Here is a 16,014-nt window from a genome sequence, read left to right as displayed (position 1 = left end):
CAAGATGGGTGGCGGCATTTACGTTGTACATGTCTATGGGCTCCAGTAACCACTTAACACCAGGTGGGCCGTGAGCTCGTCAACCCATTTGAGAAATAAAAAATAAAAACCTCGCAATTCAAGTAATAGAGCAAACGGAATTACATGCTCACTCACAGACTTGATAGGTTCCTGTTTGGCCATCCACTGGTAGAGGTCCTCCCTGGCGCGATCGTTCTTGATATTCTCTTCGCTCCCGTGCGGAGAGTACAGAGACGGATTAGAGCCGACAGTCGGCAAGTCTTCTTTCAGGGTCCCGTAATCTGGATTCAAGCAAAAACTCCTTTGAGCTGGAGTTTATCTTTTACATGATTGTTAAATGTATCCATAAGTAGATCCACCACCGATCGCTAAATCACAGTCCTAAGAAGGCAAAACAAACACATTCGTCTTTATATTTTTATTATGTTTAAAGACTAACACAGAATGTAATTTGTAATTAATCTAAGAAACATATGTTACTACTTAAACTCAATTTCTAGAATTACTTAAGTTTTTCTAAAGACTTTTAGTCTTATATTGACATCATAATATTCAATGGCACTCTATTGCATTTAAGCCTACTCATCAGCCAGTGGAAGGTAGATGAAAAATAAATCGAGACTATTGATTTTCGAGAGCTTGATGATCGCTACCTCTATCTAATAGTTAAAACCCGTGACTACTATAGCACGGGTCCAGATTCGATTCCCGGCAAGAGACACTTCGTTAAAGATATTTTGTGTTTGGGGTTTTGGCTCATGTCTGGTATGAAGTGGATTCATTGCATGTGGATTTTATTTTGAATCTTCTTCTTGGCGGAGATTGAGATGTAAACTTACCAGCTATGGCATCATCCTGGAAAGGCGTTTTCCTTGTCGAGAATGGCAACGATGGGAACACTAGACTCGCCCGACTGCTTTGGGCGGCTCGAACTGTTCCGAGAACCGGGATTAGCGGGTAGGCGGAAAATTCAGAGTTATAACCACAGTTTTCTAAACGCATCCAAATAACAGTATGAAATCTACATCTATAACTGAGAATGAAAACAAGCGACAGAATTCAGAAGCTGCATTGATTTGTTAAGATATATAAATTACGAGATGAATCACAGATAATATTATTTACTGAACGCATTATTATTCTCATCATGTTGATAGATAATGAGAGAAATTGGTTATCAATAAAATCCTTAAACCACCATGAATAATGTAAAATGGTTAACTATGCCATGATTAAACATCCGCTTAACGACAATCATTGTTGAAATTAAATAAAAACTAAAAACATTTGCTACACTATGGTACAAAATGGTGCAGGGGGAAAATATTTTATTAGATAGTACGAAGGCAGACTGGCTTACATCCTATCCAGTTTTAGGAGTTATTGGAGCTCATACACGTCACAATTTGAATTCCTATGCATAAGCTAGAAGACTTATCTTATGCCCTATTTTGGCATAAATATTTGCACCTACATATTGGTTGTATACCTATTTTAGCTAACCTAATATACTTGCTTTGCTGCCCAAGCAGATAAAACATAAATAAACTTAGTCCATTATATATTTTTGAGAAACATCCAACTGTTTGTATAAAGCAACGCTAAAACAATAAAACAGCAAAGTATAAATGCATTGTTTAACCGAAGAACATCCAGCAGTTATTTTAAACAAACCAATAGGTATGATAAGTAATGATGTGAGGATAAATGTCATGCTTAAAGCGATGCTAATCTTAATGCTTAGTCATTATTATTAGTCATTCTCTGTGAGTTTCGAAAACAAACTTAATTGCATAGGGCATAAGCGTTTATATTTAACAGCGTTGAAGAATTCAAAGCCAAGATATTTACATTGAATTGTATTGTAAATTTAGTATGTTAGTTTATTATTTTCCAGAATGCCATAGATTGCCAACGGAAATGATATATGACATATTAATTATGTAGATATGAAATTGTTTACATCTTATAGTCATGTATCGATTCATGCCTTAATCTCAAAACACTTTAAATCGCTCCAAGCTTTTATACACAACTAAACTTTCAATTCTAGAAAGCTGACATTCATGGAATGAAGTTATTTATAAAACAACAAAAATATCTAAGCGATTTCATACATAAACGTTAGAATTTCTTTGTTTTTTTTTTCGTTTTTCGTCATACACCAAATAACTTATTTCCTGGTAAAATAAAGTAATAAGTAAACTCAGTTTAAAACAATTATTTCAAAGTATTAGTTTTATCGATTTCATTGTGAAAATATTTTAACGTTCTTTTTTAATAATTTACAAATATACTCATGGGTAAAAGAGGAAAGCAAAAAATGGTTGTATTTCTCGGGTTATAATGACTGATTTCTGAAAGAAGACTGAAATAGGTAAAGATTAATTGACGCATTTTCCGTGAACCCAGGGAAGGGAAGAATTAAAATGCGGAAATACCCGGAAGAGGGCAGACTGAAAGCAGTTCATTCATAAATTTCTATAGAGAAAGCTAATTATAGCTTTTTAGAAATTTATGAATGTATAATCTTTTGGCCATTATCCGTTATAGCTTTTAAAGAAAAAGTTCACTAAAAGTTAAACACAAAAATGTTTCCTGATTTCTTCTTCTTAATTTGGTTAATTTTTGTCATTTGATCATTAATTATCTTGACATTTGCAATTTTCTATTAACGAATAACAAGCTAAAACCAAATGGCTAAACCTGTTTATCACAAATATCCGAATTTTATTTCACGCACACATCCTTTGCATTCCTTTAAAATTTTCCACAAGTTATATTGTGTTCGTTTTTTTTTTTTAAATATTGTTTGCTGTCTTTAGTTGCTGTATTTGTTACAACGTATAGATGTAATTAAAACTACATTTACTGTTTAATTTTTATAATAATTTAGGGTCCGTTGTTAAGAACGACCAGGGTAGTTGTAATGTTATGTCTGTTATATCTACAATCCGTGACGAAACCCGAAAAAAATACTGCGTTTATATAAACAAAGCAACAGGACGGGGTTGACTGGTGTTGACAAATAATTCGAACGTCTATGTGTAGCGCCCGTAAGGCCGCGTACGCACCGGACGGCGGCGTGGAGGGGAACGAGTGCGGGCGCGTACTCATCTGCGGCGCAACCGCTTGTGTGCAAACAGCATTATCTCAATTACACATTACATTACACATTATGTTATAAGTTCAAAAAAATCATCATCAACAATTCAAAATCTTGAAAGCTTTTTTCAATCCCTATTTCCGGTTTGTTAATTCTCCCAAAACCGGCTTGTTTTTATTAATTAGTAAGTTTTCCGATTTTTTATATATTTTACTTAATTATATAACTTCATAATGATATCCTCTTTTTGAAACAATAAAGCAGCATATACTTTATATAACACTTTTATATCACTTATTTCAAATAAGTTTTACAATATAACTAAAATTGGAAAATAGAGATATGTTCAGATGCACAATAAGACATATTTGTATGTATATGAAAATTGCCAAAAAATGACTATATAAAGAATAATTTTGAATGATAAAATTGAGCTAACGTGATTCAAGTGAATTTATTTTACGTTATATACGCTAAAATTATATTTTTATGCTTACCGGGAGCGTTCGCTTTGTCTACATCCATGTTGAGGAGCAGGCAGTTCTCGTCCAGTGCCTCGTCGAGCTGGTACTCCTGCCATCCTTCAACGGAATCCTATTGACGATAAATTTACAATAAGCTACTCTAAATACGATGTATCTTCAGGATTACCTTTAATCGATTAATCACCAGTTTCAAGACACATCAATATACGGAAGATGGACTTTTGTATGTACTGCAATGCGTGCTTTATTTAGAGCACTTAGAAGCAAAAGCTGTTTTAATTTTGTACAACGGGACATGGATATGGGGAATATCGTTAAAATGTATTTTAATACGTTATCACACAGAATGATTTTTCATATCTTACAATATAAATATTATATCTACCACCGCAAGCTCTTTTGTGTATGTAATAATGACTATTGAGAACTTTCTAATATCGCACATATTTTCCACCGTTTTCGTACATCTAAGAAAAACATTCTATGAGCTAAACAAAAGTAGTGTGAATAATTTTCAGCAATCACTTAACTTTAAGATTGTCGAATTAAATCGTCGTCAATCCAACTGTTCCGGAATATTTTTTTTACATTTAAACAAGAATCATTTGGAAACGAATTACACGCGGTGTACCAATCCAGTGAAAATTATTAAATAAACATACAAATACACAATGTAATATAAATAAATAAATAATAAATAAATAAATATTTACTAACAATCACGCCACGTTAACTGGTCCCGTGATAAGTTATAAATATTTACTAACAAAACTAAATATTTACTAACACTAATATAATAATATATAGTCGTACTCGCCCGCTTCGCTGCGCATTTAAAATTAACATTATTATTAGGGAGTCCAACACTCATGTAAATCTTAACCTATCGCATAAGTACATGTATTTTCTACATGGATGCCAAGTTTCAAGTCAATCAGATGCTTGTTTCAGTTGTTATAACGAAACATCTGTAAAAACCATTGTAGATTTATATATTAGTATAGATATGGCCAATAACTGACAGCGCGTCATTTGGATACGAATGATCACAAAATGAATAAAGCTACGGATTGAGTATGGGCAAGTCGGGGCGCTCACCTCAAGCAGGTCCGGCAGCGCGAAGGTGACGTTGAGCGGCTTCATGACCTTGCTCTTGTAGTTGTGCTCCAGCAGCAGCGGCGTGTACAGGATGTTCTTCCACTGCCGGCTCAGCACTATCACCCCCTGCACGACACATGCCCTTACTGTACACGTGTGCCCATTGGTATGAGTTCGTGCACAAGACATTGTCGTCAGCATCATGACTCAGCGGGACACTGTGTGTGCACGGACACATCTTTTTGGCGCAATAATAAAATGTTTTATTACTAGCTGACCCGACTGACTTCGTAGTGCCTCAATCGAGAAATAAAAGACCTAAACTTTTATATAAAATAAACAAAAGGAATCCGTCCGACGGGGAACACATCAAAGGGAAAGCAAAATTGGTGGCAAAATTGTCATTTTTATTTAATTCCGAGCATTTTCATATTTATCTACCTTTTAAACCTTCTCTGGACTTCCACAAATAATTCAAGACCAAAATCAACCAAATCGATCCAGCCGTTCTCGAGTTTTAGCGAGACTAACGAACAGCAATTCATTTTTATATAGATAGATAGATAAACTAGTGACCCGCCCTTGCTTCGCTTCGGAAACATTAAATTCTATTATTGATATCAGACTCCCGCGATGTGACCCACGGCTATTGTCGTACCGCGATTGACGCCGCGGGGCGAAGCTAGTCTTAAAAAGGTAGCCTAAGTTACTCCTTATATCATCAGCTACCTATCAGTGAAAGTTTCGTCAAAATCGGTTCAGCCGTTCCGGAGATTAGCCGGAACAAACAGTCAGACAGACAGACAGACGGACAAAAATTATAAAAATTGTTATTTTGTTGTATGTACAGTATTTAAATTCATATGCATGTAGTAAAAAGCGGCTATTTCAATATTACAAACCAAATTTATTTATATGTATAAATATATATTAGTACAGATTACGAAATTATTAGTCCGATATCTAAGCAATAAAAAAAAAAGTCCGTATAAGCTTCTTTAATTGAAATTGAATTAGTACTTATGTGGTCGAGGCGGCTCACCTGGCGCAGCGTGGACAAGGAGGGCAGGTGGCGGTCGGCCAGGTCCGCCTGCACGGCCGCCGCGTCCGCCAGCAGCGCGTACCGCAGCAGCACGCCGCACAGCTGCAGCGACGGCTCCTCCCGCAGCTGCTTCGCCATGGCCGTGTGCCGACCGTAGCGGCTCTGCCGACCAAACTCGACGCGTCACCTTCCTACTCGAGAGGCTCGTTGAGTACTGTTTTGAATTTAGATATGTTTGGGACTGGGAAAAGGATAAGTTTTAGGACTCACTCTGTAGCTCGTTGATGCACTATTCTATTTTCTCACTGGCGAGAGTTATATGTGCGAATTGATCAACAAATCACAATTTTATTGTTTTTGCACCGGCACCATGTTTTTGTTTTTTTTTACACACTCCTCGCGCCATGTTCACACGCATAGTTTTTCTTGTAGTGTCAGCAGATGGCGTGGATAGGGGATTGAAGAAGGAATAAGGAAAAGGAAGTCCCAACAAGTACTAAGTCCAGAGTGCGGTCATACCTTGGGCAGCGTGTGGTGCGGCGCCAGGTCGAGCGCGGCGGCCATGAGGCTGGCGGCGGTGGCGGTGAGGCGGCCGGCGTGCGCCCGGTACAGCGCCACCACGCGGATGCCGAGCCGGTTGCACGGGTTCATCCACGCGTTGATCGCCGGCGACGCCGTGCTCAACAAGTTCCAATCCAGTCTGCATTGCAAACAGCACAATATTGTGTAACCTTTCAAGACGCGAAGCAACACTTAATATTATGGTGATTGGCAAACCTTGTAAAGTCAATTTTCTTGGTGATCGGCGTCCGTGGCGGAGCCGCGAAGTTGAACCAAACCACTTTCAGGTCTATTGCGCAGGATGACATGTTCCCGTTATCTTTGACTGGAACCATCGTCATGTTGCTGTCGTTCGAGGGTTCGTCTGGCCCTGGGGTCGAGGGTTCGGGAGGCACGGGAGGAACGGGAGGCGGCTGAGATGTCCCCAAGTTTGGAGTACTTGGCTTAGAATTAGAATCTCTCTTTCTGAACAAGTCTTCGATGCCGGTAGATCTTTTAGTAGTCTTTTCTTTATCGGGTTTTAATTCTTCTGCAGATTTAACGGATTCTCTGCAGCTCTCCGTATCGGCTTTGATCGGTTTTTTTTCCTCGTTTTGTTTGTTTGACTGAGAATGTTTAGATACTTTGATAGATACGCCTTCCAGGCCACATTCAAACATAATAAAACCGATTGAAGTATCTTTCTGATTATCCGTTGATCCGTTCTGACAGCCCTAAAGAGGAATGTAGTTAACAAAATTGTGAAAGGTATAATTACGCACTAATCAATTACAAGGCATACTTACCAATGTTTCACAGCCCTTAGTACTTGAATCGACTCTGATAAAATTGAACGAGACCTTGGAATGTTGAGACGGTATGCCCGTTATTGTGGCGTCCTTTAGCTGAGACGATTCGTTTCGAATCCGCCGTAGTTGGCCATGAACTTTACCTTTAAGCAGAAATGAAATACCTAGGTCAAAATACTTTTTTAGAGAAACAGAAACCTTGTATGATTGAATACTCACCGACGTTCAAAGTGAAGGTCACGTCTTCACACTGTTGCTGAGAAGTTTCTATATACACCGGCTCACCCTTCTCCTGGCCCCGTTTTCGACCAGAAGACTGAGCTGAGATCAATGCCCTTGGCCCTTTCATGATACCAAACGATTTCTTACTTCCCAGTGCTCTTAACGTCGGTCTGTAGTACAACTGCACAGATTCTAATGTTTTTTTAGAACTTACTAATTTGGCAACAACATTCTCTATGGCCATACCAAACAGAGACACGCAAGTCAGGTCTTGGATATTGTCTAGGGCCGCAAATGAAATCATGTCTTCAACAACTGATGATTGTATGAAGACAATATTAACTTTGGGCACTGAGACCGTGGCTTGCAGCTGCTCACAAATGGTCTCTTCGTAAACGTTGCAGTGCGGTATGGTGGCCAGTTTACACTTGTCGTCTTTACTCTGTATAACCTTGGTTTGGTTTCGGCCTTCCATCTGAGGAAGCCAGTTCTGGACATACTGTTTCTGTTTCAATATATTTGAACTTTCAACTGTCGATATGCATAATAGGCGTAGATGACTGATCACTGTTATCGGGTGAATATTTGCTAAGACCGGTGTGAGTGACTCTACGAACTTTTGAGTGCTTTCTAAAACGAGTGGCGTCAACATCATATCGACCTCTCCGCGCAGTTTGATGAACAGTCCGCTTTTACTGTCGCTCGTGGTGGTCGCTGTAGAAGTTGTGCTTTTATCAGTACTATTTTCTTGGTTATCCTGTACATTTTGCTGAATATCCCACCAACCCTGAGGGTATGGATGTGCTTTGATCTGAGAATTGAAATGTGGCGCCAAATTCGAATAAGGACCGTGTTGGTTTTGATTGCTGTGAACATCTTTCTTAGCAATCAGTTTAAGTATATTTACTTTTCCAAGTATTTCAAATTTTGGCAAATATTTTTGACCAACGTATACCAAGCTACCGTCGTCTGCTCTTTTGAAAAGTGGTAAAGTGAACGCATCACTGCCATTCGGTAAAGAGCATGTGGTCCAGTTAGAACATCTGTATTGTGGGAGATTTTGCATATAGCTGGCCATGAGTAGGGGGGACTCCACAATAGGTTTATTAGTTTGCATATGTAGATTAACAAGAGTCATATCTTCTTGAGATGATATCGCAGATATGAAAGATGTAGACGACACCGAACCACTCTCTGAATCCGGCTGAACTCCTGCACTCAAATTGCTGATTGTATCTGGAACATCCGCGTGCTCCGACTTGGTCAAAGAATTGGTCCATTTCTCGTTCGTTGTTATGTCATTAATTGCAAACGAACTCTTATCTCTAGGGTTACTATGGCGACTACCAAAGGAATGTTTCAAGCTTGAAGATCGACTGGGGAACATGTCCTCATCAGCGGAGAAGAATGCTTCGGAATGATTTTCGCTCGTAATGGACATAGCTCTCTGGACTTCTGGATTTAGGGCGTCTTCTTGCGGCACTTGAGAATTAAGTGAATAATGTGACTCGGACACGGCTACCGACCGAGACGGAACTTTAGGTACTACAAACGTTTCATGTTCGGTTGTAGCTTGTTTCTTCGATGTTGTATTGGCATTTTCCTTAGCCACACAAGTCATCGCTAGTTTGGAATCGGAAACACTACTCTCCATTTGGGGTACGCTTAAAACGCTCTTATTCAATTTCGAATCGCTGTCAATCTTGGAGCTACCGAGAGGTATCGTGGAATCGACTAACCGAGCGTAAGGCACATCACTTTTGGTGCTCGAAACTAATATATTATTGCTGCCCTTACCCATGCTCGTGTACGAAAATCTACGCGTCAGACTTCTGCGTTCAGTACTCTGCGGAGATTTGCTCAAGTTTTGGGGCAGCGGGGACGGTATCAACGTAGACACGTTGGTAGGTTGCAAACATACATTCATCGTATTATACGGAGGGGTATGAAAAACTAGTTGTCCACTATGTAACAAGCTCTGCCCATAACCATATTCTCCTGGAGCTGTTTCTATTACATTGAACATTGCCACGTTGATGCCTTCATTTAAATCAGAAGGAGTCGGTTTGAGGAAGTTTGGTCCGTTTCGATTTGTTCCGAAGAATGCACACCCCCCTGTACAGCCACACTGTGACGTTCTACTATCATTAGGCCACAAGAACCACAATCTTTTGGTCTTGTCATCGTGAAGCCTCAAAAATTTCTGTTGAACTAAATGCATATTCTTTGGGGTTTGTGGCAGTGATGATGCAGCTTCGATGAGTAGAGGGCCCAGGGAAACAGAACCCACGCCGACCCAATTTTCATTTTCGCTTGGTCTGTTCTGGCTATTGGTGCTGCCGCTCGAATGATGGTGAACGTTTGTTTGCATATTAGTTTGTGTATAGAGAACTAATTTAATGTTGGGCAGTAATCCTGTGACACCCGTTGCGAAACCGGCCCCGTGAAGATTGCAAAAGCTAAGCCTAAGAGGCGACAACCAAGTTTGTAACGTCGTATTAGAATCGGCAATGTAAATGTCGATGAGGTCGATGGCGACGCGAATCATACGATACTTTATCTCATTAGCGGTGGGACAACGGTATTTTAATGTGAAGTCTGTCTCAGGACACATGACGTTATTCAAACCATGGTGACAATGTTTTGCAGAATTAGGCGGGATCAATTCGTTTTCACTGTCGCAAATCAACAGCAAAAACGTCTCCAGAGATGAGATTACTTGGTATAACTGGGGCAACGTCATCCGACCAGTCAACTGTCCTAATTGAAGTTCCATCATCCATGCGTACTCAACTGTGTCTTCTTCGACATTACGATTGGTGTCACTGAAGAACCCGTTCCCCCTTAACTGAAACGACGATAGCATCAAATGACCTTGATACAAAGCACCAGAATTCACTGGATTAGTTCTCGAGAGATTGTTTGCAGACACCAATATCGAGGGACTCAATAGGAGTTGTAATTTGGTCTCTTTGAAGCATTTGTCCATTTCGAATCCGAATCTTTCAATAAGCACGACTGGACAAGGTGGCTCGTTCTCGCTACAATTCTTTACCAGATGCGCTTGTATGTCATGTATAATTATGGACACCGTCACGTCTAAAGGCCGATATCTGCGAGGATCAAAGGGACCTTTGCTGACGTCGGATGAGTCATCGATCGATATTTCTGTGTGCTGATTCACGCTGCTTCTGTCATTTAGTTTCGTACTATTTTCACTCGTCCAATAAAACGGATCTATGTTCGGTGTCTTTTGCATGTCAGTGAAGGTCTGGTCTTCTCCAAATATATTTTCAAGCAAATTCATGAAACTCGTAATAATAGTTCCGTATGCCAATAGTATTGACGGACCCACCTCTAGTTCCACGCTTACTTTATCTGGTGCGAGGGAAGTGCGATCAAACTTGCTTCCATCTATAGGCCAATTGATCTGAGGCTGTTTTCTCATTCGCGGTATTCTCATCGGTGATAATAATATTTCTTCTTTTTCTGGTGTCGTAATGTCTGCTTGGGGTTCTGGTCCGAGCGGAGGAATCGGATGATAATTGTATCGGACACTCAACGCTACTATCGGGACCGACCAGCAATCGACCCAACCTTGGGATTTAACACATTTTTTTCTCCACTTGGATGCTTTTAATCTACAGGGAACCAGTTTCATGTTTTTGTCAAGGGATAGGAGAAGTAATCGCGAAGTGTTTACTTCAGGAAGGTACAGACTCATATCGACAGCTTCACCCTGGACCCAAATCTTAAGCGGGATGACGTCAGGCAAGAAATCAGTGAATGGCAAATCAAACGACACATCGAGTAAATCACCACAAAACGCAACGTGGTTGTTTTCTTGATTAGTAGAGCTGCAATCTATCCAATTGTACTGATTACTGACCGTAATCACCTCACATTCTTTGAGTAAAAGCGATATCTTCCACGTGTAAGGGACAAAGTGTAAAATATCTGGTCGTGCTTTCGACGCCCAGTCGTTAATTAGGTCTTGGAAAAAATCTATGTGTGTGTAAACTAGATGAGTGGTCGCCTTGCACCCAGTCAATGACAACTGCCAGCACTGATGATGATTCCAAACTAAAGGAAAATGACACTTCACAGTGTACTCTAATGTTTCGCTTTCAGCTAAACTTCTGTATTGAAGACTGGTAGTAGCTTCCAAGTGAAGTAGCTGACCAGTGATCTTAGTTGTGTAACCATCTTGTAAAACTATCCAGGGTAGGGTAACCTCTAGATATGATCCTGCACCAATATTAATGTGTACCGCGTTTGTTTCTTTATTTTTCGTGAACAGAATGTCTATGGTAGCTTCGTTCAATGTCGAGAGTCTAATATCGAATGATTGGGTCTGTCGTCTGTCACCCGGTTTAGGTTGTGGAGTGACTTCTAAATTTTTATAATTCGGGGGAAAGAAAAATCTGAATAAATGATCCCTCTGCCTATCCGCCCACGGGCCATAACTGAAATCTGTTCCCTTACCACATTTAATGTCGACGCCCCAAATAGGTGGAGCAGATTCCACTATATCTCCATTGGCCAACTGCAACAGCACAGGCTGTTCTGGTACAAGACCCGGTTCGTCCATGTAGAAATACACTTCAATATAATTCGAGCTCATGACGACGAAACCTTCACCCATGTACCTAGGAGGTTCGTCGACCATTGAAGTATAATTTGGACTGGGCGCAAGAATCACTTTACAATTTTCTGCCTTTGCTTTCACAAAATGCATCAAGTGATCTAAGCTCGAAGCAGGAGGTTTAGTGCTGTAGACTAGATGAGCTTCTTCGATACTTATCGAGAGGGTCGTCGGAACCAGACGATTGCCGAAGACTATCCTACCGGAACATATGTCTATTTTAATGACAGGTATGAGGTCACGCCACGTTCTGGCCATGGCCGCCTCGGATCTGACTGTGTCTTGTGCTCGTCTCCTTTTCTCATTAGCATCATTCATAGCCTTGTCTCTGTCGATCGAATCATCATCGTTCTGCTGCTTGACGCCGGGATCGAGGCCAAATATTTTTTCGAGTTCGCTATACATTTCGCATCGATTATAGAAGTGCAGCTCGAAACCATTTAAGACGATCGATAATCGGGTATCGGAGTGTGATAGGTCTGAAATAGTATTTGACGAATCTTTATATTGAAAAAAAAACATTATTTAGAACACTAGTCTACAAAAAGAACCTTTTACATTGACCTTAATTATCCAATTAACAGATATAGTAAGGCTTACGAAACGTTGGGAAAATCGCGTTAAGTCACTATACAATAGAATAAATATCAAACAATATGTAATTATAAATATCATTAGCAGTTTTCCAAATTGTCTGTTGGTCATATTTCTTTACATCAAAAGCAGATAAGGTCAACAGATAGTTATCGGTCATTTTCTGACCGTGAACAGATATGGACACTATTAAGAGGAGACATTGTTAAGGGATAGTTTCAAATGTCCCATTTTATGTTCTGGGTTATTAATAAAAGAGGCATAATAAAGAAACCAATTCACAAATAATTTAGACATAAATTTAGCTTTTTTGCCTAGTTTCGTGGACACTAATTTGATAATCGGTTTAGATGTGGTCGTCCACATGATTCAGAACTTGAGGAAATTACTTTACATGGTATGATAGACCACTTCCACATCAGATAAAACTTAGTAAATTTAATAAATTGATTTACAGAGTTAAAACTTATGTTAATTTTCCAAAATAGGTCAAGACAACAGAACTAGTTCTTCCGTTTCTGAGAGCTAATCAAATACTGAAGGAAGAAAATTTCAAATTCTTATTAACAATAAACCACAATAATCTTTCCAATATTTTTTTTCAGCACCCACAAAATTATTGTCTGTACATTTGTTTATTCAAAAGCTAAACACATAGACATATTTTGCCTGGTTGATAGTCCAGTTTTTTGCCATCTAAACAAGAAATGTGACATGTTACTACTTTAACAAATGTGTAACAAATGTATGAAACATTTAGTGGTATTTGTCGTGGTCCACCATCTAAACTAAATTAAATACCATTTGCTTTATGATAAAAATAAATAGAAGGGAGTAATATAATTTATTTTAGGTACATTATATTTGTTTGATACTTTATGATATATCTGACCCTGTTTAGCCAGCTTTTCATGTATCAAAATAATGCTATAAAATTTTTCATTGAAAATGCCTAATAAATAAGTTACTCAAATTATACTACTCATACAAAGTCACAAAGACAACTCATTTTGAGAAAAATCATTTTACTTACATTCATAATTAACAAAGTTATAGTACTATTAAATAAAGTTGTGTATTAAAAAAGGTATTGATTATTCTCACACTGAAAACATATTGCAGAGAAATATTTAATAATTAGATTACCTTCAGAAACATCCTTAGGTACATATGACCTCCACCACCTAAATATCAAGTATCCATCTTGAATGCGTAGTGTATAGTCATAGTTGATATACACAATGTCTCGAAACATGATCTTGCCTGACAAGGCATTTAAGGTAAATGATCCTGAAATGATTTATGTTTTTATTCTTTTATTGTTAGAATGGGTGGACGAGGTTACAGCCCACCTGATGTTGAGTGGTTACCGGAGCCCATAGACATCTACAACGTAAATGCGCCACCCACCTTGAGATATATAAGTTGTAAGGTCTCAACAACGGCTGCCCCACCCTTCAAACCGAAGCGCATACTTCTTCACGGCAGAAATATGCAGGGTGGTGGTACCTATCCGTGCGGACTCACAAGAGGCCCTACCACCAGTAATTACACAAATTATAGTTTAACGGGTTTGATTTTCATTACACAATGTTATTCCTTTACAGTGGAAGTCAATCATGAACATTTGTTAAGTACGTATTTCATTAGCAAAATTGGTACCCGCCTGTGGGATTCAAATACCGGTGCAGCGCTAGATATTAATGCCCGGATGTCTTATCCTTTAGGCCATGACAACTTCAAACATGTGTAGCACATTGTTCTATTGAGTTAAGAAGATTATGAAAATCATTCACATTTTTCTACCACTAAAACTATATGCTAACTGCCTTCCTTTGGCAGTTCCTAACATGACAGTTGATAAAACAGCAAAGGTACTTAAACAACTAAGTATATGTGCTTAATACCTAGTAGCTAAAAGCTTGTAGATTGTTGAACTCTAGAAAGATCTCTTTAGGTCCTGTTGTATAAGGAATGCCCGATATTAGCTTAACACTACAGATATTGTCAAAATCAACCAATCAAGATTAAAAACAATTCATAATATTCACTCAAGTTTGAATCACCTACTTTTGTAACATTTTGATAACAATACATCATTATCTGATACCAGTAAAGTACAATTGGTTTGGTTGATTTGTGTTTGCATTCAATTAATTACTAAACCAACAAACTATAGTAGAAAATTAAAATTCTTAAACAAAACTAAGTATTTGTTTTTCTTTATTACAAAACAAACTTCATTAAATAAATATCTAACAAATAATTAAAATACAGATATTCAATGGATTTGAATTATAGATTTGAAGTAAACTTACGAGAATTAATAGTGACGATAATATATATAAAAACTTTATTAAGCACTTACACAAGGGTACAAGGTTCAAAATAATTGTGAAAAACAAACACTCACCTATCTTAAAATTCTCATCTTGGAAATAGAACTTGTTGATCAACCTCGTTAATATAAAGCCCAGGACTCTGCTATTGTAATAAGTTATATAAACAACCCAAAGCATGGCCGATATTAAGGACACCAGGAGGAGGGCGAAATTTCGATCCATTGTAATATTTCCTATTTCTAGCGAGGATGTGTTCCATCTTTGAGCCACTGGGTCGTCCCACGAGTCGGTCGTATTATCCCTGAACATACGATTTTCATCACTTTATTAAATTTCAATAAAGAATTTAGCTATAAAAAGTATTAAACAACGAATATAAACACTGAGTTATAGCTACGCAAATATAAATTACTCACATATTGACAAGTAAGTTGATATTTTTATCTTTTTTCACATCTTAAGTGCAAACTGAAAGCTAGAAATAAAAACACTGTACGAGTTTTTCATCTTTCATCTTATTTTTATTGATATTTTCCTATCAATTTAATCACCAAACTTCAACTTCCCGTCTTCAGAACAATTTTTGACATTAATGACAATAAATCGGTAAAATATCAAACACGTTCCATTTCACGTATGCACTATTGTTTCATTATTTTTATGACTAACACCTTACAATTAATAAGAAAGCTTACATGTGCAATTTACAATTTGCAAATTTGCAATTTGATGTAAACTAAATAAGACCCAACATTAGCCTAAAAAGTCTACTCGACTCTAAAACATTAGGAAACTAAATAACCTGGTTTAAAGTCAACCTTTAAATCAACTCTGTCAAATAAGAAATATAATAAGTCCACACATTCGTTGGAAATCAACATATTTTTGTTGAGCTCCGTAATAAGTTCAAATGCAATAAAAAAATCCAATCAAAATTAATTCCATTTTTATTGATCTAGCTATAGACGCACACCATCCAGCTCATGTTAATTAGTTTATTAGTTACCGGTTCTATCTATCTATCTCTTAGATTTATGGCTAGTTACCGGTTCACAGAGACACCACAATTTAAATGACATTAAATGACAATGACTACCTAGAAACAATGTC

General features: G+C 38.1%; 1 protein-coding gene across 5 annotated transcripts in view; it reads right to left on the bottom strand.

Moving 5' to 3' along the window:
- Window positions 1–15,490, bottom strand: part of tweek (transmembrane protein KIAA1109 homolog tweek) — a 47,151-nt gene extending 31,661 nt beyond the window's left edge. For 3 of the 5 annotated variants that reach the window (XM_089727200.1, XM_089727203.1, XM_089727201.1), the window contains exons 1-13: window positions 15,321–15,490; window positions 14,976–15,205; window positions 13,709–13,852; window positions 7,321–12,447; window positions 7,099–7,244; window positions 6,530–7,026; window positions 6,272–6,452; window positions 5,753–5,914; window positions 4,711–4,836; window positions 3,625–3,721; window positions 3,096–3,152; window positions 861–953; window positions 157–302 (exon numbers count right to left, since the gene is read on the bottom strand). In XM_089727200.1, coding sequence (XP_089583326.1) covers window positions 157–302; window positions 861–953; window positions 3,096–3,152; window positions 3,625–3,721; window positions 4,711–4,836; window positions 5,753–5,914; window positions 6,272–6,452; window positions 6,530–7,026; window positions 7,099–7,244; window positions 7,321–12,447; window positions 13,709–13,852; window positions 14,976–15,205; window positions 15,321–15,322 — 7,008 coding nt within the window. In that variant the 5' untranslated portion in view covers window positions 15,323–15,490. The remainder of the gene's footprint in view (window positions 1–156; window positions 303–860; window positions 954–3,095; window positions 3,153–3,624; window positions 3,722–4,710; window positions 4,837–5,752; window positions 5,915–6,271; window positions 6,453–6,529; window positions 7,027–7,098; window positions 7,245–7,320; window positions 12,448–13,708; window positions 13,853–14,975; window positions 15,206–15,320) is intronic. The other 2 variants (XM_089727202.1, XM_089727204.1) reach the window with 2 other exon arrangements.
- Window positions 15,491–16,014: the final 524 nt, after the last annotated feature.

This window comes from Bombyx mandarina, chromosome 04 (assembly GCF_030267445.1).
Source record: "Bombyx mandarina strain Sakado chromosome 04, ASM3026744v2".
Classification (NCBI taxonomy): Eukaryota; Metazoa; Arthropoda; class Insecta; order Lepidoptera; family Bombycidae; genus Bombyx; species Bombyx mandarina.
The sequence above is the reverse complement of the archived record's forward strand: the minus strand, read 5'-3'. Positions and strand labels throughout refer to the sequence as shown.